The following is a 26,144-nucleotide window of genomic DNA, read 5'->3' as shown; positions in this document are numbered from 1 at the left end:
GCAGGGGGAGGGCAGCATGGGCAGCAAGGAGAGGGCACAGTGCCCAGCTCACCGGATCTCATGTAGCTTTACAATCTCATTGGTGACCACCACAAGGACCAGGGACAGGCAGCCTAGAAGCCATGTCAGTAGAGGTACGTCCTCCAATCCAAAGTGTGCGTGGCTGTCCCTATGTGTCCACAGCTGCAGGTCCACTGCCGTCTGGACCACCTGCCCCAGAAGCCTGAAGAGAAGGAGGAAGCCCATAAACGTGTGTGTGTGTGTGTGTGTGTGTGTTGCAATCAAACCCAGGCCCTCATAAGCATGTACTCTACCACTAAACCATCTCCCTGACTGAACCTGGTGATTTTGTGTCCTTTCCTCCTTAGCAAAACAAGTAGCTCAGGAGGGCACCATTCAACCTGTGGCCCAAGCAGCACCCCCAGAATCCAGAATCATAGCCCAAGTTCCTGCCCCCATGGTCTCCCAGCGATACTCACACCACGGGCACAGTCATAGCCCACCAGAGGTTCGTCAAGGGACTCTTTCTCCACAGGGGCTTGGTGCGGTGCACGTGAGTGATAGAAATGAAGACTAGAGGAAATGGAAATGGGGGGGGGGGTGAGTCAGACATTCTCAGGCCAGGGTTTGGTCCCCCAGGAGCCACCTCCAGGCAGGCCACAGTCTGCCCTCTCCAGGAGCTCCTCACCAGTGTGTAGGACAGTCAGGGCGGCAGTCAGCTTCTGAGCAGTCAGCAACCCATTGGCAAAGTCATCAAACCAGGCCGGAGCTGTGTCAGCATGGCTGCCAAAGCAAGCTGTGAGCTCAGCCCACTCTGGGCCCAACAAGTTTACAGGGGAGGAGTTGGGGAAGGGGGGGCTGGAGGGAGGGCACACACCTGCCCAGCATAATGGAGGAGCAGTTGGTGAGGTTGTGGGCTCGGGAGCTGTCACAGAAACTCTGCAGTGTGAAGCCAAAGCAGATGAGGCACGAGCTGATGGTGAGGCTGAATTTGAGCAGGAAGCAGAGCAGGAAGTAGTGCTGGGTCTGCAGGGAGAAGGAGGCATCACTCCAGGCTCCTAGCGGCTTTGCACAGGTAAAGTGGGCTCCTTGGTGAATGGGTAGGCCCAGGGGATTAGGACATGCTCCAGGGAGCAGCTTCCCCAACCCTGTGCTACCACTTCCCTTTGGTCTCAGGCTTGGTCACGCCAGCCCTCCAGCCCCCGTGCAGTCGTTCAGAAAGGCCCAGGCTCACAGCTCCAGGCTGCTTACCTTCTTAGGAATGGACTGGAGGTTTTTCCCTGTTGCCATCGACATGATGGAGCTATGTGGAGGCTTCCCCAACAGAGAGATGCTGGAAAGCAGAGACTGGGTGAAGGCCAGTGATGCTCTAACCACCCCCCATCCCCATTCCCATGTGGGAGGCCTCTGGGGAGTCCTAAGAGTGAGGTCAGGTCTGGTAAGCAGACGGGTGAGACGGAGGAAGAGCCACAAGTTCCTGTGCCAGAGGAGGAAAGCACACAGCACTGGGGACATTTGGGGATGTCCCAACCCCACTTGTCTGGGTAGGAGGAACAGCCTGGCCTCTCACCTGAGCAAAGGGTAGCAAAAACAGGACAGCCACAGGATGTCTGTGGTACTCAGAAGGGGTGGCAACTGGACCAGACAAGCAAGGAACTAGACCGGAAGAGAATCCAGGAGAACCCAGAATGAGAATCTGGCAGACAGACAGACTGGGAACCCCAGGGCAGCTTCACCTTGTGCCCAGGAGCTCAAGTCTTTGTTGTGAGGAGACAGGGCCCGAGGGGACAGCATTCTGCCCATGGGCCGTCTCTAAGATCCCAGGCATTTTCCAGGAGCTCTGAAGGCCCACCACTTATTGGACCCTCCTAGCCTCCCACCTCCAATGCTCGGATGGCCGTTGGGTGATGGAGCAGGTAGAGAAGGGCCCCACCTTACCTGGATGACCACCAGAGTCAGCTGGCACTGAAGCAGGAAGAGGAAGCACTTGCGAATGCCATAGGTGGCATGCCGAGCCTAGGGACCCAGAGGGGCGGATTGTGGCCTCTCAAGCCCTGGAGCTGACATGATGCAGCCAAATGCCCCAGACACCCCTGCAGGTTGCAGGTACAGGCCAGGGGGAGCTTCATGCAGAGGTGAACCAGACTTGTAAGCCAGAAGGGTCTGTGTCACTAGGCCCTGCGCCTCTGGCCCAGCCCCAGTCCCTGTCCCCACCTGCTCAATGAGTCGGATGATGCTGATGGTCTCCTCCTGGCGGAAGGTCAAGGAGCAGGGCAGGCTGTTGAGTTGCCCTGAGAGCTGCAGGGGAGAAAGGCCATCCAAAGCCTGCGCCATGCTGGTGCTCGTAGCGTAGCCAAAGGTCTCCCAGGAACAGCGGGATGGGTACAGGGGGTCCAGGGCAATGCTGCTCAGCACAGGAGGACATCGTAACCATCAGCACCCCACAAAGACATCCCCAGCCCCACAGGCACCCACAAATGCCCTTGGTCCCCAGTCCCATGCAAGTTCGAATCTAGGGTTGCCCTGACCTGATGTCACTCTGCAGGAAAAGGCAGCTGTTCCGCAGATTGGCAGAGCTGCCCAGGCAGCAGGTCACCTCCCCGTACTCCTGCATGATCTTGATCATCTCACACATGGCTGGGGGGTAGCAGAGAGCGGGGGATGAAGAATCAAGTCAGCCATGTGGTGTGCTGGGCAGAGGCCCACAGAACAGAACAGCTCATCAAGAGAAGTGGCTCCTCTCTGGAGCCAGCCAGCCTACCCTCAGGAGCAGGAATACCATACAAATGGCACTCTGCCTTCCTGGAATGGAGGGGACCATGGCTCTCTCATTTAGCTGCCTCAGCTTCCTTCACCCTCTGCATGGGAAGCAAGATCCCCTCCAGAGCCCCGGGGTGTCCAGAAGGGGCCAGACTGCTCAAACAGCCACAGCACTCACTCACTCTCGGGGGTGCAGTCCGTGAAGAGGGGCACCAGCAGGGGTACATTGTCAATGTTCTGCAGGTGAGGTCGCACCTGGTGGATGCCCCGGGGCAGCTTGGCCTAGAGAAAGCAGAGATGACACTGCCCTTGAACTCAGGGTTAGGGGAGAAGGGCCACTCCCAACTGCCAAGGCTACCGCAGAGCATCATGTGACAGCTCCCAGCCGTGTGGGGGCACAGACCCCCACCATCGTACCCGGTTGCAGTCCTCCAGGAAGCTGGGGAGGTCACTGTCTGTAGGCTGGAAACTGATGAGGTCTGAGTGGCCCTCTTCCTCCATCAGGAGGAGGCCCTCCGCGTCATCTCGGGACACTGGGGAGGAAAGCCTGTCCCTCACTTGGGTGCCAGCTGCTCAAGGCTTTCCCTTGCCCAGCAGAAGGCACAGAACCACCTGCTTTCTCTACGCCAGAGCAGCCTCCTGGTCTCTCGCTATAAAAGAAAAAGCCTCATCGCTGCTGTCACTGCTTGCTGAGGCTCTGTTCCTCTAAGTCATTCTCCTTAATGCTTCTACAAATCCACTGCTCCTGTTACGCTGGGGAGACTGCAGCCATTCTCCTAGGGATGGTACTTACCATAAAGGCTCTTCCTTGGTGGCCCAGGTTCATCTGGTTAAGTGTACACAGTACTAAGTACAAGGAACCATGTGCAAAGATCTAGATTTGAACCCCCGCCCCCCACCTGCGAGAAGTGGGGGGCAAGGCAAAGCAAGTCTGCAGGTGTCTTTCTTTTTCTCTCCCTCTCCTATCCCCCCCACCTCTCTCAATTTCTCTCTGTCCTATTCAATAAGAATGGAAAAAAAAAAAAAGGCCGCCAGGAGCAGTGGATTTGTAGTGCTGGCGGCAAACCCCAGTGATAACTCTGCAGGCAAAAAGCAAAAAGGCTCTTCCTTGCTTTAGCCCCAAGAGTGGAGCCTCCCACACCTCCCACCACAAGCCTTTGCCCTCACCTTGATTCAGGTCATCGTGCAGGGAACCAGTGTGGCTGGGGCTGGAGGGGGGAATCTCTGAGCCTGGAATGTCCCCATTGGGTGTGAGAGAGATGTGGCAGTTCCAGCCTGTCTCCAGGCCCATCTTTTCTGCAAACACCTGCAAGAGGCAGGAGGTGATGAACAGATGGGCCCCAAATCCCATGAGACAAAGGCTCACTGGAAGAACAGGGGATTCCCTCTCCCACCTTGCTTTTGAGTTCATCTTCTAAAGAGAAGTAGACAAAGCGGATGCAGGCATTGACCAGCCCGTCGATGAGACGCACGATGTCCAGCCGGGCCTGGTACTGGGAGGACACCATGCCCATGAAGATCTGGCCGCTCAGGGCCTGCATGCAGTCTTCCTTCTCCAGCACCTCCCCGATCCCTTCTTCAGGTAGACACAGACACGAAGGCCAGCCAGGACACGGCCCAGTCAGGACACCCAGGAACCAGCAGATTCCAGAAGGCAGCCCGGGGCCACACATACAGATGCCACACCCAATAGGTGAGCATAGGCCCCAGGAGACCACACACATGTAGCCAAGACACACAAAGGAGCCAACAGACACAGGAGAAAAGACAATGAAAGGTACTCATCAGTCAGGTGACCTTCCTAAGGAGTAACCATGGTCCAGGGTAAGGGGGCTAGCCCCACCCTCAGCTTCAATTCAGTCTCTTGGGTCACGAGATTGTGTGTGAGTCTGTGTTTGGCAGAGTAGGGAGGAGAGGGATGGGTGGAGCTAGGAGTCCTTCTGCCCCAGCAGGGTCTGTGACCTGGTCTTTTGTCTAACTCAGTTAAGGCTATTCTGCTGCTTTATATTTTTTCCCAACAAGCACTTTTTTTTCTTTTTAATTTTGTTCATTTATTTTGCCACCAGAGTTATTGCTGGGATATGGTGTCTGCACGACTCCACTGTTCCTGATAGCCATTTTTCTTTTTCACTGAGAGTGATAGATACAGGGTGGGGGAGAGATAGCATAGTGGTCATGCAAAGAGGCTCTCATGCCTGAGACTACAAAGTCTCAGATTCAATTCCCTGCTACAGGTAGAATGGGAGGGGTTTAAACCCAGGTCCTCATGCATGGTTAACATGGGCACTCTACTGGGTAAGTCACCACCTGGCCCCCAGAAAGACCTCTTCTACGGTCCAGGAGGTAGCTCACCCAGTAGAGAGCATGCCTTACTCAGTGCAAGGCCCTGGTTAAAGCCTCAGCACCATGTGGGAGGAACCCAGCATCGTGGCACCGAGGGGGTCCACTCCGTGGGTGGTGGAGCAGTGCTGTAATGCCTGTCTCTGTCTCTGTCTCTCTGTGTCTAAAATTAAAAGAATGGCGGCTAGGGAGATGGCTCCATAGATTTTTATTCCTGAGGTTTCCAGTTCAATCCCTTAAACCACCTGTACCAGACTGATGCTCTGGTCTCTCTCTCATCTTCCCCTTCCCGTTCTGTCTCTTCTAAAACTTTCTCTTTCTCTTCTATGTAATAAATGAATAAAATTTTGACAAGTTAAATCAGATTAAAGGAATAAAAAAATAAGTCAGCCCAAGAGCAGTGGGATCTGTGTATCTGTGGTATTATGCACGCTCAAGGGGAAAGAAAACACTTTTCATACATGATCCCCTTGGGCATGTCAATAAACTTGTGAGGAGGGCAGAGGAAGCCCCTGGCTATAAATGAGAAGACTATGACTTGCTCAGGGGCCCCCACACAAGGTGGTATCTATCACAGTTTCCCAGATCCAGTGCTATGCCCACATCCTCTCTATTGCGATCAAGTCTGAGGTCCTCCCCACCCCTGGCAACTGAAGATGAGAGGTGCACAGTACCGTCAGAGCTCCAGCTGTTGCGGCGGATATTCAGCTTGAGGGGCACTGTGCTGGGCAGCTCACACATGGTGAAGATGCTGCTCTGGCCAGGCACCTGCACCAACTCAATGCACTTGCCGTTGAGCTGAGAGGACAGGGCGCAGCTCATGGGTTTGTAGGCAAAGGCAGAGCAGTATCCTGATAGGCAGGCTCGCTGGTAGAAATCCAGCACCTTCTTTCTGCCAAGGAAGCAGGGTGGAGGTGAGCTGAGTGGTCCTGAGACAGACATCCAGGCCTGAAAGGACCACCACCACCACCACCACCACCACCACCACACACACACACACACACACACACACGCAGCCCTAGAGCTGACTGCTCTTGTCACCTGTCAGAACCCGAAAGAGGGTAGATGTCAGCTCCATCCCAGAAGTCTGTGCAGGCCTCTAACACCACATCAGCCGTGCCATGGGACAGCATCTGTTCTGTACCTGAGGGGTGGAGGAGGGAAGAGCAAATTCTAAGTGTCCCAAGCCCCCTGGGCCCTCACTGTGACCTCCTAGGCAACGCTTGCCACCCCCCTCCCCATTGGGGGCTTGGTGCTAAAGAGCTCTGAAGCAGGAGAGAACCCCCGCCCCAAACCTCATGTTAGTAAGCCTACATGGAACACCTGGGCTCAAATGTCCATCTGTCAGACGGACTCGTCCTCAATAGCCACCAGTGTCCCAGACTCCATCCCCAAACTCAGTGCCTGACACATGTTAGATCTGACACTCATTGGCCCAGCTCTCCTAGGTAGTGGAATGGTGGAACCTCCCCTTGCCAGGCTTCTGGCGGCAGATTTAGCCTGATGCATTCGGTGAGGGGGTGAGGGGCAGAGCTCACTGGTGGTGGTGTCCTTGATGAAGAGGCTGATCATATGGCTGAGGGGAGGGCGCCTCTTGGTGACACAGGAGAGTCTCCCCAGTGAGGTCTCCTTCACCATCTCGGCACTGGGGAGGCGGTAGAGTGCAAGGTGGTTCTCTTGCTTGAAGAGTTCCTTGGCCCCTGGAGTGAAGCCTGCAGGAAGAGGGAGAGGAAATTAGGCCCCTGGGGGGAAGCACATGCCCTCTCCTCCACCCTAGGCTTCGAGAAACCCAGGTCCTCAGGGCTGCTTCCTTCCACCTTTTTATCCCAGCAATGGGCTACCTGCCCAGAATGGGAAACACTCTGAGGCAGCAGCACCTGCTGGAAGAAGGGGAGATGCTGGGCAGAGACAAAGAGTGCAGAGCTTGCAGGCGGGGGAAATAGGGTCACTTGTCCAAGCCGCATATGATGGCACTCTAGCCTGTGGTGGGGGAAAGATAGCTCAACACGTTAGCGCAAAGTATTAGTATGCCTGAGGCTCCATGGTCCTAGTCCAATTCCCAGCACCACTATAAGCCAGAGTTGAACAGTACTCTGACGTGTGTGTGTGTGTTTTCCATTAAACTAAATAATTATAAAAATAAAACATTTTTGGGAGTCAGGCGGTAGCACAGCGGGTTAAATGCAAGTGGCCTGAAGCACAAGGACAGTGTTAAGGACCCCAGTTCAAGCCTCCGGCTCCCTACTACCTGCAGGGGGGGGGTCGCTTTACAGGCAGTGAAGCAGGTCTGCAGGTGTCTATCTTTCTCTCCCCCTCTCTGTCTTCCCCTCCTCTCTCCATTTCTCTCTGTCCTATCCAACAACAACGACATCAATAACAATAATAACTACAACAACAATAAAAACAACAAGGACAACAAAAGGGAAAAACAAATAAATAAATATAATTTTTTTTTAAAATAAACAAAACACTTTTTTAAGTGCACATGATATGAAGTGCAAGGACTGTCATAAGGATCCTGGTTCGAGCTCCCGGCTCCCCACCTGCAGGGGGGTCGCTTCACAGGCGGTGAAGCAGGTCTGCAGGTGTCTTTCTTTCTCCCTCTCTGTCATCCCCTTTCTCGATTTCTCTCTGTCCTATCCAACAACAACAACGGCAATAAAAATAACAAGAGCAACCAAAAAGGGGGGAAAAATAGCCTCTAGGAGCAGTGGATTCATAGTGCAGGCACTGAGCCCCAGCAATAACCCTGGAGGCAAAAAATAAATAAAATAATAAATAAAGCACTTTTTAAATTAAGAAAACGGAGGAGGAGAAGGAAGAAGGGGGGTAGCAACTTGGGAGATGAGACAGTGGCTAGAGTATTAAATTTAACAGTATGGGGAGTCCGGCGGTAGCGCAGCGGGTTAAGCGCACGTGGTGCAAAGCGCAAGGACCGGCGTAAGAATCCCAGTTCAAGCCCCCGGCTCCCCCCCTGCAGGGGGGTCGCTTCACAAGTGGTGAAGCAGGTCTGCAGGCGTCTGTCTTTCTCTCCCCCTCTCTGTCTTCCCCTCCTCTCTCCATTTCTCTCTGTCCTATCCAACAACGACGACATCAATAACAACAATAATAATAACTACAACAATAAAACAAGGGCAACAAAAGGGAATAAATAAATAAATATTTTTTTAAAAAATTAAACGTATGAGGTCCTGAGTTTGATTCCCAGCATCACAGCATGTACCAGAGTGGTGCTTTGGTACACTATCTCTCTCATGTTAAATAAATCTGAAAGAATGAAAAGAAGAGAGAGAGAGAGTGATAGAGAGAGGAGAAAGAAAAAAGAAAGGAAGGGAGGAAGGGGGGAACCTAGAGGATGGATGTTGCCCCTGCCCAAGGCGGTGGCCAGGACTAGTGGCTGCTGCCAAGTACCGATGAGGCGGGCGAGCTCGCAGAGTCCCCAGGGCACGTGCACAGGCAGCACGGCACTGTGGCACTCCTGCAGGGCGATGTTGCACAGATGGTCAGAGAAGCGACACAGGCGCTCGGTGACACCAGCATTACATAGGTTCAGCAGCACGTTGAGGCCCAGGGGCTTGAGGGAGGTGAGGTGCAGCTGCCAGTTGGAGTCGTCAAACTGGATGCAGGAGGGGTTCTGTTGGTCCTGAGACAGACTCAGCATCTCCAGGTGATAGTCGCATACGAAGTCCTCTGCCTCATAGGGCTCGCCCTCCAGCCCTGGCTGGGCCTGGCAGGAATACAGGGAAGCCTCGGGTGGGTAGGGGGCTGAGGGATGGCTCCTGAAGGAAGGGACACTCTTTCCAGCAGAGTGTGCCTATGCTATCTCTGTCCCTCCCTCAAACTCTTTCCTTGCTCTCTCTCTCTCTCTCTCTCTCTCTCTCTCTCATTATTCGTAAATACAAGTATCTAAGAATAGAGATGACCAGACTGAGGAGGAAATAGTGAAGGAACTTTTTCATCCAGAGAAAATATTTTATTTGGAGCTATTGGCTTTCTATCTTTAGAAGGTAGTCTCTGCTCTAGTTTTTCTTTCATCAAAAATTTTTTTTTTTTAAATTTAAATGGTGTGTGGGGGGCACTAGGAAATGGCACAGTGGATAAAGTATTGGACTCTCAAGCATGAGGTCCAGAGTTTGATCCCTGGTATCACATGTGCCAGAGTGATGCTTTGGTTCTCTCTCTTCTCATTAGAAAATAATGGGGCTAAAAAAAAAAAAAAGAAAAGAAAAGAATGGGGCTGGGCAGTGACTGAGCACCAGGTTGAGCACATGTTACCTTGCACATGGACCCAGGTTCAAGCCCGCAGTCCCTACCTGTAGAGGGGGAGCTACACAAGCAGTTAAGAAGTGCTGCAGTTGGGAGCTGGGCAGTAGCGCAGTGGGTTAAGCACAGGTGGGGCAAAGCGCAAGGACCGGAGTAAGGATCCCAGTTCGAGCCCCCGGCTCCCCACCTGCAGGGGAATTGCTTCACAGGCGGTGAAGCAGGTCTGCAGGTGTCTATCTTTCTCTCCCCCTCTCTGTCTTCCCCTCCTCTCTCCATTTCTCTCTGTCCTATCCAACAACAACGACATCAATAACAATAACAACAACAATAATAACTACAACAATAAAACAACAAGGGCAACAAAAGGGAATAAATAAATAAATTTTTTTTAAAAAGAAGTGATACAGTATCTATCTATCTATCTATCTATCTATCTATCTATCTATCGCCCCCTTCCTCTTTCAGCTTCTGTCCTCCCAAATAAAAGGAAAAAATGGTCACTGGAAGCAGTAGATTCATTGTATAGTGACTGAGCCCCAGTGATAATAATGCTTAATAAAAAATAGTGGCAATAGGGTGGGGGAGATAGCATAATAGCTATGCAAAAAGACTCTCATGCATGAAGCTCTGAAGTCCCAGGTTCAATCTCCCACACCACCATACGCTAGGGGAAAAACTATTTTAAAGAGTGGAAGGGCACAAGGAGGAGACTTAGCAGTACTGCAACGCTTTGCATATGTGAGGTCTTGTGTTTGGTCTCCAGTGTATCGTAAAAACTAGAAAGGTGGTCCGGGAGGTGGTGCAGTCAATAAAGCATTAGACTCTTAAGCTCGAGGTCATGAGCTCGATCCCCAGCAGCACACGTACCAGAGTGATGTCTGGTTCTTTCTCTCCACCTATCTTTCTCATTAATAAATAAAATCTTTAAAAAAAAATAATAGAAAAGTAAAAACAAACAAAATGGTTCCTGGTTTGATCCCCAGCAGCATACACAATAATGCAGTGCTCTGGCTTCTCTCTCTTTCTGGCATGTGCCAGTGTCATGTTCTCCCTATCATAAATAAATAAATATTTCTTTAAAAATTCCCTTTTGTTACTCTAGTTGGTTTTTATTGTTGTAGTTATTATTGTTGTCGTCGTTGTTGGATAGGACAGAGAGAAATGGAGAGAGGGGAAACAGAGAGGGGGAGAGAAAGATAGACACCTGCAGACCTGCTTCATCACCTATGAAGCGACTCCCCTGAAGGTGGGGAGCCGGGGGCTCAAACCGGTATCCTTATGCTTGTCCTTGTGCTAGGCGCTACGTGCACTTAACCCGCTGCGCTACTGCTGAACTCCCCATAAATAAATACATCTTAAACAAATAAACAAAGATGGGTCAGGGGGATAGTATAATGGTTATGTAAAAAGTCATGCCTTAAGATTCTAGGCTCCAAGATTAATCCCCTGTGTCACCATAAGCCAGAGCTGAGCAGTGCTCTGATTTTTTTTAAAAAAAGAAGAGATGTGAGAGCGACAGGTGAGGCCCATAGGGGGCAAAGAACTTTGATGGTGGTGTGACATGAAAGTCTACCCCTTCAGTCTTAGAATCATGCAAACTATTATTAAGTCACTAATAAATTATACTTTAAAAAGTAAGTGAAATCAGTGGGGGGCATAATGGTGTGCCTGAGACTCCAAGTCGTTCTCTGGTCTCTCATTCTGTATATTCCTCTCTTCTTAAAATAAAATAAATAATATGTTTAAATAGTAATTTTTTTTTTTTTTACCAGAATACTGCTCAGCTCTGGCTTATGGTGGTGCTGAAGATTGAACCTGTGATCTTTGCTACTTCAGGCATGCAAGTCTTCACATTGTTATTATGAAATCTTCCCAGTCCAGTAACTTTTTTCTCAATGGTTGTTACTGGAAAGCAAAGGCTTCCCTTCAGCCAGTCATTACTAGTGAGATCATCAAGGGCGGAGGCCCAAGAGGCAGTCCTGCCAGCCCAAACTGGAGGGCCCAGGTGGAGGGCTAAGCTTTGGGGCCCCTTTGGAAGAGAAGCCAAGATGCCCTATAGCTGACTGAGGTGGCTGCTCTCTGTCTCTCTCTCCTCACCTTTCGGGGCTCCTCTTCACCACCCTCTGTGTCCCGGCTGAAGCTCACATTGGAGCCGGAGGGATGTTTGCTGCGGCCATGGGCTTTGTGGTGAGAGTAGGGCTCTGGGGGCTTGGGCCCATCGCCTGGCCAGTCACCACGCTCCTGCTCGTTGGAAAGGCGCAGGGTAGTGTTCAGGGAACCAGTCAGGAGGGCGTCTCGTTCATGCGACTGAGGGGAACAGAAAACACGAGCCTTGGACCTGCATCTCATGGGCTGCCAGGCAGGTTCTGCACGCCCTAGCAGCATCCCTGGTGGCTTTGCCTGAACAGCTCAGAAGCAGATCCTAATGACTCCCAACCTGCTTCCCTCCTGGCCTCCCTCCCTCAAGCTGCTAGTCATGCGTAGAGGGTTCAGTGGCCTGGTATAGATGTACCTCCTCCTCTACGTCAGGGTGGCAGAAGGAGCGAGTGGAGAGGTCATCTGTGAGGTCCTCATGGCTGCTGTGTGGTGGCTCCACCTTCCCACTGAAGAACAGAACAGTCTCTGGGCTGGGATTTGGCCATGACAGGATGCCCTGCTTGTCCACACAGCACAGGACCTGCCAGGAGAAAGCTGGATGTCAGGAAGGAGGCTTGGCAGTCCCCAACATCTCAGGTGGGTACTGAGATGTAGCCAGACAGAGACCTAATTTAGAGGCAAAGGGCCGGGCCTCACCGTGACGGAGCCGAGGCTGTGCAGCAGGCTAGAGCTGTGGCTCAGTGTAGGTGATGTCCCCTGGACCACCCTTAGAAAGTGGCCCCAAATGCATCGGAGCATCTCCTAGAGGGACAAAGTTGTAAAGCAACCTGAGAACTTGTGAGTCAACAAAGGGAAAGGTGCAGAGTATGCCAGGGAGGTGGGGTGGAGAGGCATTTATTCACATGGTTTCCACATGGAGTGGGCAGACCAGGGGGGATCTCTGAGAGCTTGAGTAGAGGCTAAAAGCCTTGTGCTCCAGGAGGTGGCACAGTGTATAAAGCACTGGATTCTCAACCATGAGGTCCCAAGTTCAATCCCTGGCAACACATGTACCAGTGATGTCGGGCTCTTTCTCTCTCTCTCTCCTCCTTTCTTTCTTATAAATAAATAAATAAATAAATAAATAAATAAATAAATAAATAAATTCTTTGAAAAAGAAAAAAAAAAGCCTTTAAAGTAGGTGAGTCCCAGGGTTCCCGGAGGGGCCTAAGGAAGCTGAGGATGACGGGCGGCAACAGGGAACAGGGGCAGAAACTGTCCAGTGAGTGTACCTGAGTGGAGACAGCCTCCGTATAGCTGCTGAGTGTGTCTTCAGAGAACTTGGCCAGCTGTGTGGACAAAGGGTACACGCCTGTCGAAGCAACCAGCTCCTGCACAGAGACCTCTGACCTGATCTGACGTGGTGTGCTCCCCCACCCGAGCAGGGCTCCCATCAAATCTGGAGCTCGTTTTCTACCACAGCACAGCTCAGCTGTGGCTCATGGTGGTGCTGGGGATCAAACGTGGAAGCTCAGAGCTTCAGGCATGAAAGCTGTTTTGCATACCCATCATGATCCTCCACTCTAAACCCCAACCCTCCCGACATTTTTGATAAAGGACTCTGGAGGCAGTCCCCAAATACCCATTTACTGAGGGCCAAGATGGATGTCTCCCCATCCCTAGGGCCCCACCCTGAGACCATTCTGGCTGGCCAGGGTCACAGCACTGCCCTTGGAGGACTGTCCAGAGCTTGCCATGCACTGGGCCTTCAGTGAGGCTGGAATGCAGTCCTGCTAATAGGCACAGCCCATCCTTCTGTCCTATGTGTAATGATTCCCGGTACTGTGGAACACCCTACCAGGGAGCTGGGGGAGGCCCCGCTCATCTGGGCCAGGACTCGTGCTTCTCCACAGGCAGTGGACAGAACCCAGAGGACTGGAAAGAGCAGGGGGAGGATGGGCAGGACACCATTCACCTGGAAAGAGGGAACCACACAGTGACTCGCACTGGGCTTCAGGCCTGGGAGCTGGCCCGGGAGGAGGAAAAGAGGGACAGAAGGGCTTCCCCGGGACCTGCAGTCATTCCCTGAGAGGAACGGAACAGTGTTGGCACAGGGAAGGGAGGGAAGTTGGGAGGCCCATACCTGAGGGGGCCCTGTGCTGCAGAGGGGGAGAAGACCCAGCCTCGAGGGAAAGAGAAGAATGGTAGTGGCTACCTGCAGCTGAAGAAGGGTGTACTGCCAGGACGTGACCCCGGGGGCATTCAGCATGAAGCGCAGGGCATTAGTGATGAGGAAGCCAGCCTGTTAGGAATGGGCGAGGCACACCTTTAACACACACCTCACCTCCCACACACCCCCACAGAAGGAGCCGGGCTCTTAGGCCCCTCTTCCTCTTCCCACTCACACCCCGACACTGGCCAGCTCATTCTGGGTTCTGTCTCCCCTCACATGCTCTCCTGAGGCTGACCCCCAGGTGCCCCCATTTCTGGCCCTCTGCCCTTACCCCTCCACCTGCCCCACGCACCAGGACCACCGGCACAGCGTAATGCAACATCACCGACTGTACTGTGAACCGCTCATTGTCCAGAGCAGTGACGGGGCGGGACAGCGCCATGTCCAGGCACCATCTGCAGAGAGAGGCAGCCCCCAGCACCACTCAGGCACAGGACAAAGTCAGAGCCCTGCACCTTCACTGGGTGCCTCTGAGCCCCTCAGAACCCTTCTGGGCATGGGGAGAGGGGCCTGAGGCAACCTCCAGAGCTGTGCCTTTGTAGTTCAGATGGGGAGGAGAAGGGTCCTGTCTCAGAATTCTCACAGGATGCTACAGAGAGGAGCCTGGAGAGGAGCCTGCCTTCAGAGGGTTCCTTCCCTGTCACCTCTAGCCCTTCTTCATAGGAAGAGAAACAGGACAGGAAGAAGGCTGTGCCACACACCTACCTGATATTGTCAATTACGGGAGTTTCAAGGACGCGAAAGAGCCGGTGTTGCTGAGGGTTCTGTGGCCCTTTCTTCACTTCTCCCCGGGGGGAGGGGGGGGGAGAGAAAGGAGGAAACAGGTCTCCTGGCTCCAAGACAATGTGTTCATCATCCTGACAGAAACAAAGGGGAAGGGAGTGCAGGTAAGTTAAGGCTGCAGCTGGAAGGCACTCTCCTTGACAATTCCAGCTACGGCAAGCATTGTGCTGGGTCAGGGACCATTTCTTAGCAGGACTCGGTTAGGATGAGGACCTGTGGGAATAGATTCTTCGCAGCTCATGGATCAATGAGGGTAAAAGGACAAGGAAGAGAGATGTTTTAGCTCTTTACTCCCTTTGAGCCTTTTCAAAAAAGTCTATAGCAGGTCAGGAAGCTTCTGGATCAGGCTCTGGAACCCTCCCACAATGGTGTATAGATACCCTCCCCAACCCACCCCTCAAAATTTTCCATAAAAGGTAGAAAGCCTTGAGCTACCTTGATCCCTCTCAGAGAGGCGAACGATTCCTGGCCAGGCCTCAGAGCTATGATGTCTCCTTCTACCAAGAGGCTAACTGGCAGGTTGACCAGATGTCCATCTCTGTAGGCCCAGTGCAGGGACCAGGATGGTGCAAAGGGCATGTGGAGATCTGGATACATGGCGTTCGGCCACTTGATTCCCTTGCCATCCCTGAGGGCTTCTGATAAGAATGAAGAGAGGAAAGTACCCTCACTCACAGCTCCATGCGCCAGCCAGACCCCATCAAACACCCAAGGAGTTTGGCCCTCTCTTCCCCTCTCCCCAAAGGCCATTCATCCCAACACCGCCCCTTACTTTCAAGGTTACCTCCACCATAAATCTTTCCCAATTCCTCCAGGTTGGGCCTCTTGTGGCATTTGTAGCAACAGGGAGCCACAGACAGTTAATGGGCAAGGGACTAAGGAGGCTTCCAGAGAGCCTGACTCTCCTGGTCAGTGCTGTATCTACAGTGCCTGACACACAGCTGCTGGTAGTCATGAATTTCAGAATAAAGCAGTATAGGGCGGGGGAGACTGCATAACGGTTATGCAAAAAGACTCTAATGCCTGAGGCTCTAGGGTCTTGTCAGGTTCAAGCATACCACTGTTAGCCAGGACTGAGTGGTGCTCTGGAAAAATAGTAAAAATAATAAATAAACAAAAAAATACATTCTCACTTTGTTTGCTTGTTTATTTATTTCACCAGAGCACTGCTCAGCTCTGGTTTATGATGGTGCAGGGATCAAACCTGGGACTTTGGAGCCTCAGGCATGAGGATCTCTTTGCACTCACTTAGCATCTGAGACTCCACTGAGCAGCACTGTCAGATAAAGGTGCTGCCTCTACTACAAGACCACATGACATGTCCCCAGAAAGCAAGAACCCTGTGTCTCAAAAGAGCCTCACGTAGGGAGTTGGGCAGTAGCGCAGCGGGCTAAGCACACATGGCGCAATGCTCAAGGACTGGTGTGAGGATCCCGGTTCCAGCCCCCGGCTCTCCACCTGCAGGGGGTCGATTCACAGGCGGTGAAGCAGGTCTGCAGGTGTCTATCTTTCTCTCTGTCTTCCCTTCCTCTCTGCATTTCTCTCTGTCCTATCCAACAACAATGACATTAATAACAACAACAATAATAACTACACCAACAATAAAAACAACAAGGGCAACAAAAAGGAAGTAAATAAATAAATATTTTTTTTAAAAAGAGCCTCATGTAATCCTCAACACACAGGCGGGGCTTAGTACACACTGGCTGAGGGAAGGGATGAGCAAGAATCTGACTCTATCATTCGCTTCTGTGGGAGCAGGTGGCTCCATGTCTAACTCTCCTGCCCCTCAGGTCCCAGCCCCAAATCTTGCAGGTATCTCAGGCTTTCCTGGTCTGCCTTCCCACCTCACCTGGCACAGTACCACCAAACAGCAGTGCTGGAAAAGAAGGTCCCAATTGCCCTCCTGCTAAAAAAAAAAGGATCTTCTCTGCTGGTCTCCCAGTGTTAGTAAGCACACTGGGCTGCCAGGAGCCTCTGAGCTGCCCATGTCACTGCTTGGGGACTCACAGCTGTCCTACAGTTCTGTCTATTCAAGAGACAGTGGGGGTGGGTGGGAGCGGCAGGTGGTGGGGCAACCACTTAAGGGTACATAGGACCGAGGTTCGAGACCCAGCTTCCCACCTACAAGCGAAGATACCTCACAAGCAGTGAAGTGGATCTGTAGGTGTCTCTCTCTCTCTCCCTTTTTTAAAAATTCTTTTATATTTATTTATTTATTTTCCCTTTTGTTGCCCTTGTTGTTTTTTATTGTTGTTATAGTTATTATTGTTGTCATTGATGTCGTCATTGTTAGGACAGAGAGAAATGGAGAGAGGAGGGGAGACAGAGAGGGGGAGAGAAAGATAGACACCTGCAGACCTGCTTCATTCACCACCTGTGAAGCGATGCCCCTGCAGGTGGGGAGCCGGGGGGCTCGAACCGGGATCCTGATGCTGGTCCTTGCACTTTTTGCCATGTGCGCTTAACCCCGCTGCGCTACCTACCGCCCGACTCCCAGGTGTCTCTCTCTTAACCTCTTTGTCCCCCTCCCCCTCAATTTCTCTCTGTCCTAATAAAATAGAAAGAAAATGGGGGGGGGGGCTAAAAAAAGAAAAGGGAGAAATAGTCTCCAGGAGCAGTGGATTCTTGTGCCGGCACTGAGCCCCGGCAATAACCCTAGTGGCAATAAATAAATAAACTAATTAATTAATTAAGAGAGCAGAGAGGGCATCTCTCTTTTTTGGTGCCAGGGATAGAACCCAGGGCCTTATACACACAAGGCATGTACTCTACTGCTGAGCTACACCCTCTGTCCAATCCTTCTAACCTTTGCTAATGAGAATCCCCCCACCCCCGCAAATCCTGACCACAGACAACAGCAAGGTGCTGCCACTTCTTCCTGGAAGCTGTGAGGGCTCAACAGGTCACAAGGCGTCTCTTCCCAGCCAATGTGTCAGAGCCTCGGCCTCACCTTGGATTTGGTCGATGATGCCTCGGAGCCTCCGCTCTACTTCCCGACGCTTCAATCGGTCTTGGCGCCCAATGAGCACGAGGTTGAGAAGCAGCAAGAGGAAGAGGGCAGTGGCATTCACCAGTTCCACCCCGTGACTGGTGGGCAGAGGGAGGGAGTGGCAGCAGTGAGAGAGAGCAGCTCTACGACCCAGTCTACCCAGGGCCCCAGGCAGGCAGCCCCTGTCTCTTCTGCATAGTCACGGGGGCCACAGACCAACTGCCTGGATGTCCTAGGTAGGACAGAAGCACCTGCTAAGGCAGGACAGGGACAAGTCTGCACCCCCTGGATTGAGACGAGGAAGAAACTTATCTTCAGGGGCCTGGCACACCTACCTGCCAGCCGGCTGCCCACCCCAGCAACACAGCAGCAACAGCACGGCCAGCAGCATGAGCGAGGCGCCCGGCCAGTGGAAACAGGAGCAGCGGTTAGTGTGGTGCAGGAAGCTGTTACTCCACAGCTCCTAGGAAGATAAGATGTCAGGGAGTGAGGCCTGGAGGCAAGACAGCAGGAAGGGGCCAGGATCCTCCCACCTCTCCCACGTGGACATGCCTAGATCTTGGTTGGGGTCTAGTCTGGTGGGTTTCTACAGAAGTGGGGTCAGGATCTCACTCTGATGGAGAACCCCAGCTTCTTAACTGATTTCCAATGTGGCCTCAGTCAACTCAGGACACCGGGCATGACAGGCCAAGTCATGGTCCCAAGAACGGGCCCCCCCATACTTCACTACTCTTGCAGCCAAAATTCAGGTGACCCCTGTGAAGCAACATCACCTTCCAGGTGAGACATTTCTTCTGCTCCCTCAGGTGTCCTTCCAGCACTGCCTCCAGCTGCTCCTTCAGGATGCTGAGGGCCTTCTGGGTCGACAGCCCCAGGGCCAAGGGAGGCTCGCCCTGCAAGGAAGCAGTAGGTGCTCAGCAGTACCCTGAAGGCACTGCATCCCTGGCTGGCTGACCGTCCCATACTGGACCTATTTCCACCACCTTCACCTGCCTCCCACCTCCTGAATTCCCACCTTCTTTTCCTCTGAGAGCTTCTGTCCATCAAATCTCCACCGAGCTCAGCTAATGACACTCTAACACACAGTCCCAAACTGGTCAAGTTAAAATTTAAACCAAAACAAGGGGCCCAGGGAAGTAGTTTGCACCCATGAGGGCCCAGGTTAATGCCCTGCACCCGAGACCCAGACACACACACACACACACACACACACACACACACACACACACACACACACACACACACTGAATATAGAGGGGCCAAGTGACACTGCACCTGGTTGAACACACTCATTTAATTGCACAAGGACCCAGACTCAAGCTCCCGGTCCCCGCCTGCAGGGAGGAAGCTTCATGAGTGGTGAAACAGTGCTGCAGGTGTCTTTCTCTTCCTCTCTGTCTCCCCCTTCCCTCAATTTATTTGACTGTATCCAAAATGTATACATACATATATAAATAAAAAAGAGAGAGGAAGAAATGCTATCTTCCATGTCTCTAGTGAAAACATTAAGGACAGAACCCAGAATTTGCCTTACCACCATTTCTTTTATTTGTTTGTTTGTTTGTTTTGGATAGAGAAATTGATAGGGGAAATAGACAGTGAAAGAAAAGCAACTGCAGGGGGTCAGGCGGTAGCGCAGCACGTTAAGCGCACATGGTACAAAGCACAAGGACAGGCGCAAGGATCCCAGTTCTAGCCCCTGGATCCCCACCTGCAGGGGGGTCACTTCACAAGCAGTGAAGCAGGTCTGCAGGTGTCTTTTTCTCTCCCTCTCTGTCTCCCCTCCTCTCTCCATTTCACTCTGTCCTATCCAACAACAACAACAATAAAGACAACAACAAGGGCAACATAATGGGGGAAAAATGACCTCCAGGAGCAGTGGATTTGCGGTGCAGGCACCGAGCCCCAGTGAGAACCCTGGAGGCAGAAAAAAGAAAAGCAACTGCAGCACTGCTTCACCACTTAGGAAGTTTTCCCTTGCAGGAGAGGACCAGGGACTTAAACTGGGGTCCTTGAGCATTGTAACAGGTGTGTTCTGCCAGATGCACCTGTGGCGAGCCTCTAGTTTACCATCATTTCTTAAATGGGAGTTTATTATAACCCCACAATATTAGGAAACAGTCTCAGAAAAAGAAAGAAAGAGAGAGAGAAAGAGAGAGAGAAAGGAAGGAAGGAAGAGAGAGAGGAAGGAAAGAAGGAAGGAAGGAAGGAAGGAAGGAAGGAAGGAAGGAAGGAAGGAAGGAAGGAAGGAAGGAAGGAAGGACCAGTGTCCCCAGGAAAGAGCTGAGCTGTGTTCTGGCCACCCTGTGACCTCACCTGCCTGAAGGGTAGAATCACGGTCCTAGCTGCCGCGGGGGACCAGCCGCGCCATCCTACTGGCCTCGGCCCTGTCTCTCCTGGCTGAGACGCCCTGCTTCTGGTTCCTCTGCTGCTTTTGATTTAGAACCTGCCCTTTTCCCACACCCAATAACTGTTTCCAGGGCAGCCTTGGCCATAGGTGTGGATTCGTTCGTTAGCAGGAAGCTTACAGCGCCTACGTGTTGCCTCGATAGTACCTAAATACACACATAGTGGGGCCAGGATCTTTGGTGCGTTAGGCATGAAAGTTTTGGGCGTGTGTTTTGTTGTTGTTTTGTTTTGTTTTGTTTTTTTTGGTGTGTGTAACAGTTATAGTATCTCCTCCAACCACTATCTGAAATTCTGATCCATTTATTCAACTGCCCTCAGCTGTTTCATAGGCATCTATGAGACCTTGTGTTCCAAACCCCAAACTGCTATACCTGGTCCTCCAGTCTCCATCTTACCCAGGCACTGACTCCTCCCATCCTTCTCCCCCAGCCGGCCTCTACTCCAGGCTCAGCCTTTCCCGAACCACCTGCAACACCCCTGCCAGAATCAGTGCAAGTCTGATCAAAGGAAGCCCTTACCCTTCACATCAAGCCCAGACTCCTAGGTATGATCTGCAATTGGCCAGCTTCTCCAGCCTCCTGTCCCAGTGCCAACTCAAGTGCAAATGTCTTAACTGTCTTCTAGGAGCCAAGAACATACTCCCTGAAGAAGACAGCTCTTCTCCAAGACTCAGCTCAAGCCTCACCTCCTCTAGGAAATGTTTCCCAAAGCCAGGACTGCACTGACAAGGGGAGGTTTGTATTAAACAGCACCCTGGGCAGCAGGCTCTGTCTGTAGTGTACAAAACTGTCATTAGAGATTTCCTTGTCTGGTTCTCTGACTAGATTGTCAATTCCTTGAAAACAGGTATTGAATTCTACCCTCTCCACACCCCTCCCACCAACCAGTAGGATGGTACCTGGCACACAGCAGCAATTCAGTCAAAACATGCTGAATTAATTAATTAATTAATGCAGCTTCAACCCAGGATATGGGGCAGAAATAACTGCAGCTTTTAAGAACACATGTTCAGGACTGGAGATACAGCATAACGGTTATAGAAAAGGCTTTCATGGCTGAGATTCTGAGGTCCTAGCTTCAATCCCCAGCACCACCACAGCCAGAGCTGAACAGTACTCTGGTGCCTCTTTCCTTTCTCTCTCTCTCTCCCTCTCAAGTAAATAAAAATATGTCTTTAAAATTTGTCATTAAAAAATATATATATATATATATTTATATTTATATTTATATTTATATAGTCAGGCCCCACCCAAACCTCCTAAATTAAAAATTCTGGCAATAATGTGGGCTCAGAAGTCCTAAGCAAGAGAACACCCAGGGAGAAGAGTGAGAATTGCAAGGATCCACTGATGTGAGCTTCCACCATGAAACCCCTGAGTCAGAAGAGTGAAGTCCTGGACTTGAAGGGACCTAGCATCCATCTGAGCAATCCTGACCAGGGGACACAGAACTGGTGGTGCCATCACTTGTACTGACACAAATCTGCCTTCCCTAAGGTCCTGCCCTGGCTTTGCCTTATGCTCTATTTCTTTCTGCCTTTCTTTTTCTTTCTTTCTCTTTATTTTTATTGCCACCAGGGTTATCGCTGGGGCTCAGTGACCACATGACAAATCTACCACTCCTGGCAGCCAAGGGGACCAGGTGGTAGCACACTGGGTTAAGTGCACATAGCACGAAGTGTAAGAACCGGTACAAAGATCCCAGGGTTTGAGCCCCCTGCTCCCCACCTGTAGGGGGGTCGCTTCACAAGTGGTGAAGCATGTCTACAGGTGTCTTTTTCTTCCCCTCTGTCTTCCTCTCCTCTCTCAGTTTCTCTCTGTCCTATCCAATAACAGCAGCAGTAACAATAATAACAATAACGACAACAATGAAAAAAGATGGCTTCCAGGAGCAGTGGATTCATAGTGCCGGAGATAACCCTGGAGGCAAAAACAAAAACAAAACAAAAAGTGTGGGGGGGAGGAACATAGAACAGAAAAGAGAGAGACATCTGCAGACCTGGGTCATCACTGATGTCAATTTGTATGCTTACCCGGTATGCCACCACCCAGCCCCCTCTGCATTTCTCTCTATCTCTCTCATTCAGATAAATAAATAAGATGTTCCTTTCATTATCATTTTTAAAAAGCACATGTTCAAGCCCCACCCCAAACTACTAGGAGCTCTGCACCTGCACCTCCTTGTCTGTCTCCATAACCACCCTGCCCTTGGCAGCCTCAGCCCCAAGGACACAGCCTCATGCCTGCAAGGGGCCCACACACCACAGCAGGAAGCATTTCCTGCCAGTGCCCTGGGCCGGAGGGATGGGAACTGGCTCCAGAGTGGGTCCAGGCTTAAGGCTTCCCAGATCCCTTGACTAAATCATACCTAATCCCTGCTCTCCACGGTGGCTTTGGGGGATTACAGAGCTGAGAACCGCTTCTTCCCAGAGGGCATAGCTGGTTTCAGTTCAGGAAGACATGGCCCTCCAGGCAGGGGCCTGGGCCTCAGCGTGGGTAAACACTGCTGCCAAGCACCCATCTTCCTTTGGCAGCGGCCAGGAGGTCTCCCTAAGAGGCCGTGGTCCAGGACAAGCAAATATTAGATAAGGCTCCTGACAGAGAAGGGAAGGAAGCCTGGGAGGACTGGGCAAGGGAATGATGGCCCAAGGCAGATGCACAGGACCTGTCCCTTCCAGCCCAGTCAGGGAATAAGAGGATTTAGGAAGATCTTGTCACAGCCCAAGGCCTGCACTGCCACTCTTGCTCTCTCAGACTCGGCCTGCCAAGCTCTCACTCTGCAGGACACAGGATGTGAGCATCCCTGACATGGCTTGCCTAGGTCTCCAGAAATGAAAAGGCGACGGCTAGGCATCTACTAAAGAGATAGAACTAGGATGGGTGTGTGTGGGGGAGAGAGAGAGAGAGAGAGAGAGAGAGAGAGAGAGGAGAGAGAGAAGGAGCTGTAAGGCTAAAAAGGGATTTCTAGAGACTCAGTAAGATGTCCCTGCAGCCAGACCATTATCATTTTAAAGATTTTATTTATTAATGAGGGGCTGGGGGGCTACCAGAGCATCTCTCTGGCATACACAGTGCCGGGATATCCACACTGCCTCTAGGGGTTGCACCCAGTCAGACCATTAGACGTGAACTCTCAGCCAGTTCCCTCAGTCTCTGTCTCTAGCTGTCCTGCCAGCTGCTAATTCCATGTGCTCCCCCCACCCCAAGTCCAGGCCCACCCCACCCCACCTGGTGGCAGATGGGCCCATTCTCTCTGTTCTGGAACCCGCAGGCTGCTCTTCTGCAGGTGTAGATGCAGGGCAGAGGGTGGCACGTGCCCCAGGGGCCAGGTGTGCAGAGGCAGAAGGGTGCCTGCAAGCGCTAAGTACCCGTCAGCCCCTGTGTGTTGTGTCTGGCCGGGAGCACTGAATCCAGACAGGCGATTAAAGAAAGACAGCACGGCAGCAGGCAAACAAGACACTCGGTAATTACAGGTCTCCTGGAGCAAGAGCCTGCCTGCACAGACAGGCATAGGGGTCCGCCTGCTCAGGGCCAGTGAGTGGGCTCGGCAGGCCTTCTCAAAGCATGCATTCAGCTGGCACTCCAGTGTTCCTGAGTGTGCAAGGAAGGTGTGGTTCATTTGTCAAGGGGGCCAGCAGATAGCCCACCAGGTAAAATGCAAGCTTTAGGAGCTGAGTGGCGGCGCGCCCAGTTAAGTGCACACATTATAGTGTGCGAGGGCCTGAGTTCAACTCTCTCTCTCTCTCTCTCTCCCTCCCTATCTCTCCCTTCCCTGTCAACTTCAACTTTATCCAAAATAAACATTTTTTTTAAATTTTTACTTTTTTATTTACTTTTTATTGCCTCCACGGTTATTGCTGGGGCTCAGTGCCTGCACTACAAATCCACTGCTCCTGGAGGCCATTTTTTCCCTTTTGTTGCCGTTGTTGTTATTATTGCTATTGTTGTTGTTGGATAGGACAGAAATTGAGAGAGGAGGGGAAGACAGAGGGGGAGAGAGAGAGTAGACACCTGCAGACCTGCTTCACCACTTATGAAGTGAGCTGGGGGCTCAAACAGGGTTCCTTACACCAGTCCTTGCACTTTGCGCCATGTGTGCTCAACCCGCTGTGCTACTGCCCGACCCCCAGCATTTTTTTTTTAATACACACCACTGGGCATAAAGGCCTCAGTCCCCAAGCCCCTGGTACCACATGGAGGAATATATACAGAACCAGGAAAAGGTCCACTAACTAATGGTGGAGCCATGCTATGGTATCTTTTTTTGCATGCACATGTTTTCTCTCTCTCTCTCTCTCTCTCTCTCTCTATATATATATATATATATATATATATATATATATGTAATTAAAAGGAAAGACAGCAATGGAATTGCACATGTACAAGGCCCCCACAGCCTCCCCCCACAAAAGAAGAAGAAAGAAAGACAAAAGAACTCATGTCAAACATACACAGTCTGAGGTCTGTTGTTCTGCCAGTAGGAGCAGGAAGGCAAGGAAAACCCACCCTGGCCTCAGGTACCCAAACACAGTCAGACACTCAGCTGGGAAAAGGCTCAGCTTCCATGCCTGGGGTTCCTAGCTCAGTCTCCCTAGGATGGCATTTTGGCTTGTCTCTTCTCCTTCCCATGTGCAATTCTCTTTCTCTACATAGTAAATGAAATAAATAGATAATGTAAAAATTACAACTAAAATAAATTTAAAAAAAAAAAGATAAGTCAGAGATTCTTCCTGTTTTCTGATGCTCAGAAATTCCCACACTCACCCCACAGCCCCAGGCACCCAGTGGCTTTCCTGGGAGAAGAGCCATGACTGAAAGGAGGTCTCCGCACCAGCAAGGAGGCTGGCCTGCTTCTCCAGCACACTTGATGGGCAGGCCTGGGCCCAGCCCACTGTGTAACTGCTCAGGCTGACCAGACTCCCAGACAGGGATGGAGGAAGCCTTCGCTTGGAAAGCCTTGGGAGAGAAGCCCAGCCTCAGCCATCAGCAGGGTATGAGAGCATGGGAATCTGGAGGGTGGGGTGGGGAAGGTAATGAAACACCCTATCCATCAAGTCCGAACCTCAAAGAGTCTGATATCTGACAGGGTCAGCTCCTCATGGCCTGAAACCAAGCATCTAGGTTAGTCTTGTGGGCTTTTACAGAGTCGCCAAGCCAGAGCTCTCCTGGGCCACCTTTGTCAGGTGGCTCAGTGTCAACAGCCCCCCAGACCTGTCCTTTCAGGGCACCTCTAAAGGTTTCTGCACACAGCACTTATTTCCTTTCCTTCTCCTCCTGTTTTGGGAGCAAGCAGAACTGAGGTCCCCAAGGCTCAAGTGACAGGTTATGATTTCAGACTGACAGTCAGCCTTGAGGACAGCACATAACCACCAGATGGCCCTTCCCCTAGGCCCCCACCATGGCAGCCCTCAGGGCCAGTGCACGTGGTATGAGAGGGCCCCCAAACTGAACTCCATATCATGCCCAAATCCCCAGATCAAACACAGTCCCCAAGCCCCTGGGTCTTTCTTAGCAGTCCTGACAAATCTCTCCAGTATTTGAGAAAGCACAGAACAACTTTGCCTGCAGGTTGGTGTAGCAACGCCTCAGCCCACATGTTCCCTTCTCTTCCTCATCTTCCTGGTTCAGGCTGACCCATCTTTCTTATCTCCTGCAACCCAAGATTCAGGAAGAAATCACCCTAGCCCTGCCTGCTCCTATCTCAGTGATCCACACGGACCCATGAGTAAAAGCTCCTTTCTGACCCTGAGGAGGGCTGGCGTCCGGGCTTAGAGCTTCCTGATACTTGTGCATGGGGACCACATGGATACCCCTCTGAGTAACTCTGGTCCTGCCTAGAAGGAGCTGGGGATCTGGCTGGCAGCCCCCAAACACACTGACTTTCCGGCTTTCGTTCTAAGCCTCCATCCACGGCCCTACTGATTTCAGAATCCAAGCTGCCTCCAATTCAGCATCCATCTTCCAGATGGTGGCATCGCTAACCCACAGCCTCCCCACACTGAGCCAGGAGCCGGCCGGCGTTTATAACAGAATCCAAAAGACAACCTGGGTACTCACTTTGCTGCATTTGCCCTGGTGGGGCATCCATAGCTCTGCCTGCTTAAAGAGCATGGCGCTGAGCCCGAGACACAAGGAGTCAGCTACAGAACTTCCAACACCACTCAGAGAGAAAGAGAGAGGGGGGAAAGAAAGACGGTGGGAAAAAAAAAAGGGGGGGTGGCTCTAGACCAAGTGATGAGCAAGGAGCTGGAGCTGCAGAGAACTGGGTGAAGCAGAGAAGAGCTTCAAT

General features: G+C 51.7%; 1 protein-coding gene across 6 annotated transcripts in view; it reads right to left on the bottom strand.

The window, feature by feature from the left end:
* The window catches only part of TMEM94 (transmembrane protein 94), a 27,413-nt gene extending 1,269 nt beyond the window's left edge, over nt 1-26,144 (bottom strand). The window contains exons 1-30 of one of the 6 annotated variants that reach the window (XM_060202740.1): nt 25,913-26,144; nt 18,221-18,340; nt 17,783-17,910; nt 17,409-17,545; nt 14,891-15,093; nt 14,378-14,529; nt 13,965-14,067; nt 13,583-13,741; nt 13,298-13,414; nt 12,732-12,788; nt 12,157-12,261; nt 11,876-12,040; nt 11,461-11,670; nt 8,512-8,827; nt 6,639-6,812; nt 6,142-6,244; nt 5,775-5,992; nt 4,155-4,333; nt 3,928-4,066; nt 3,178-3,293; nt 2,943-3,042; nt 2,529-2,637; nt 2,215-2,404; nt 1,939-2,016; nt 1,571-1,656; nt 1,252-1,333; nt 878-1,026; nt 689-783; nt 480-573; nt 53-223 (exon numbers count right to left, since the gene is read on the bottom strand). In XM_060202740.1, coding sequence (XP_060058723.1) covers nt 53-223; nt 480-573; nt 689-783; nt 878-1,026; nt 1,252-1,333; nt 1,571-1,656; nt 1,939-2,016; nt 2,215-2,404; nt 2,529-2,637; nt 2,943-3,042; nt 3,178-3,293; nt 3,928-4,066; nt 4,155-4,333; nt 5,775-5,992; nt 6,142-6,244; nt 6,639-6,812; nt 8,512-8,827; nt 11,461-11,670; nt 11,876-12,040; nt 12,157-12,261; nt 12,732-12,788; nt 13,298-13,414; nt 13,583-13,741; nt 13,965-14,067; nt 14,378-14,529; nt 14,891-15,093; nt 17,409-17,545; nt 17,783-17,910; nt 18,221-18,340; nt 25,913-25,966 — 4,109 coding nt within the window. In that variant the 5' untranslated portion in view covers nt 25,967-26,144. Of the gene's footprint in view, nt 1-52; nt 224-479; nt 574-688; nt 784-877; nt 1,027-1,251; nt 1,334-1,570; nt 1,657-1,938; nt 2,017-2,214; nt 2,405-2,528; nt 2,638-2,942; nt 3,043-3,177; nt 3,294-3,927; nt 4,067-4,154; nt 4,337-5,774; nt 5,993-6,141; nt 6,245-6,638; nt 6,813-8,511; nt 8,828-11,460; nt 11,671-11,875; nt 12,041-12,156; nt 12,262-12,731; nt 12,789-13,297; nt 13,415-13,582; nt 13,742-13,964; nt 14,068-14,377; nt 14,530-14,890; nt 15,094-17,408; nt 17,546-17,782; nt 17,911-18,220; nt 18,341-25,912 lie in introns of all 6 variants that reach the window. The other 5 variants (XM_060202741.1, XM_060202739.1, XM_060202743.1 and 2 more) reach the window with 5 other exon arrangements.

The sequence above is a fragment of the Erinaceus europaeus genome, chromosome 12 (genome assembly GCF_950295315.1).
Source record: "Erinaceus europaeus chromosome 12, mEriEur2.1, whole genome shotgun sequence".
Taxonomy (NCBI): domain Eukaryota; kingdom Metazoa; phylum Chordata; class Mammalia; order Eulipotyphla; family Erinaceidae; genus Erinaceus; species Erinaceus europaeus.
This window is presented reverse-complemented; position numbering and strand designations above follow the sequence as displayed.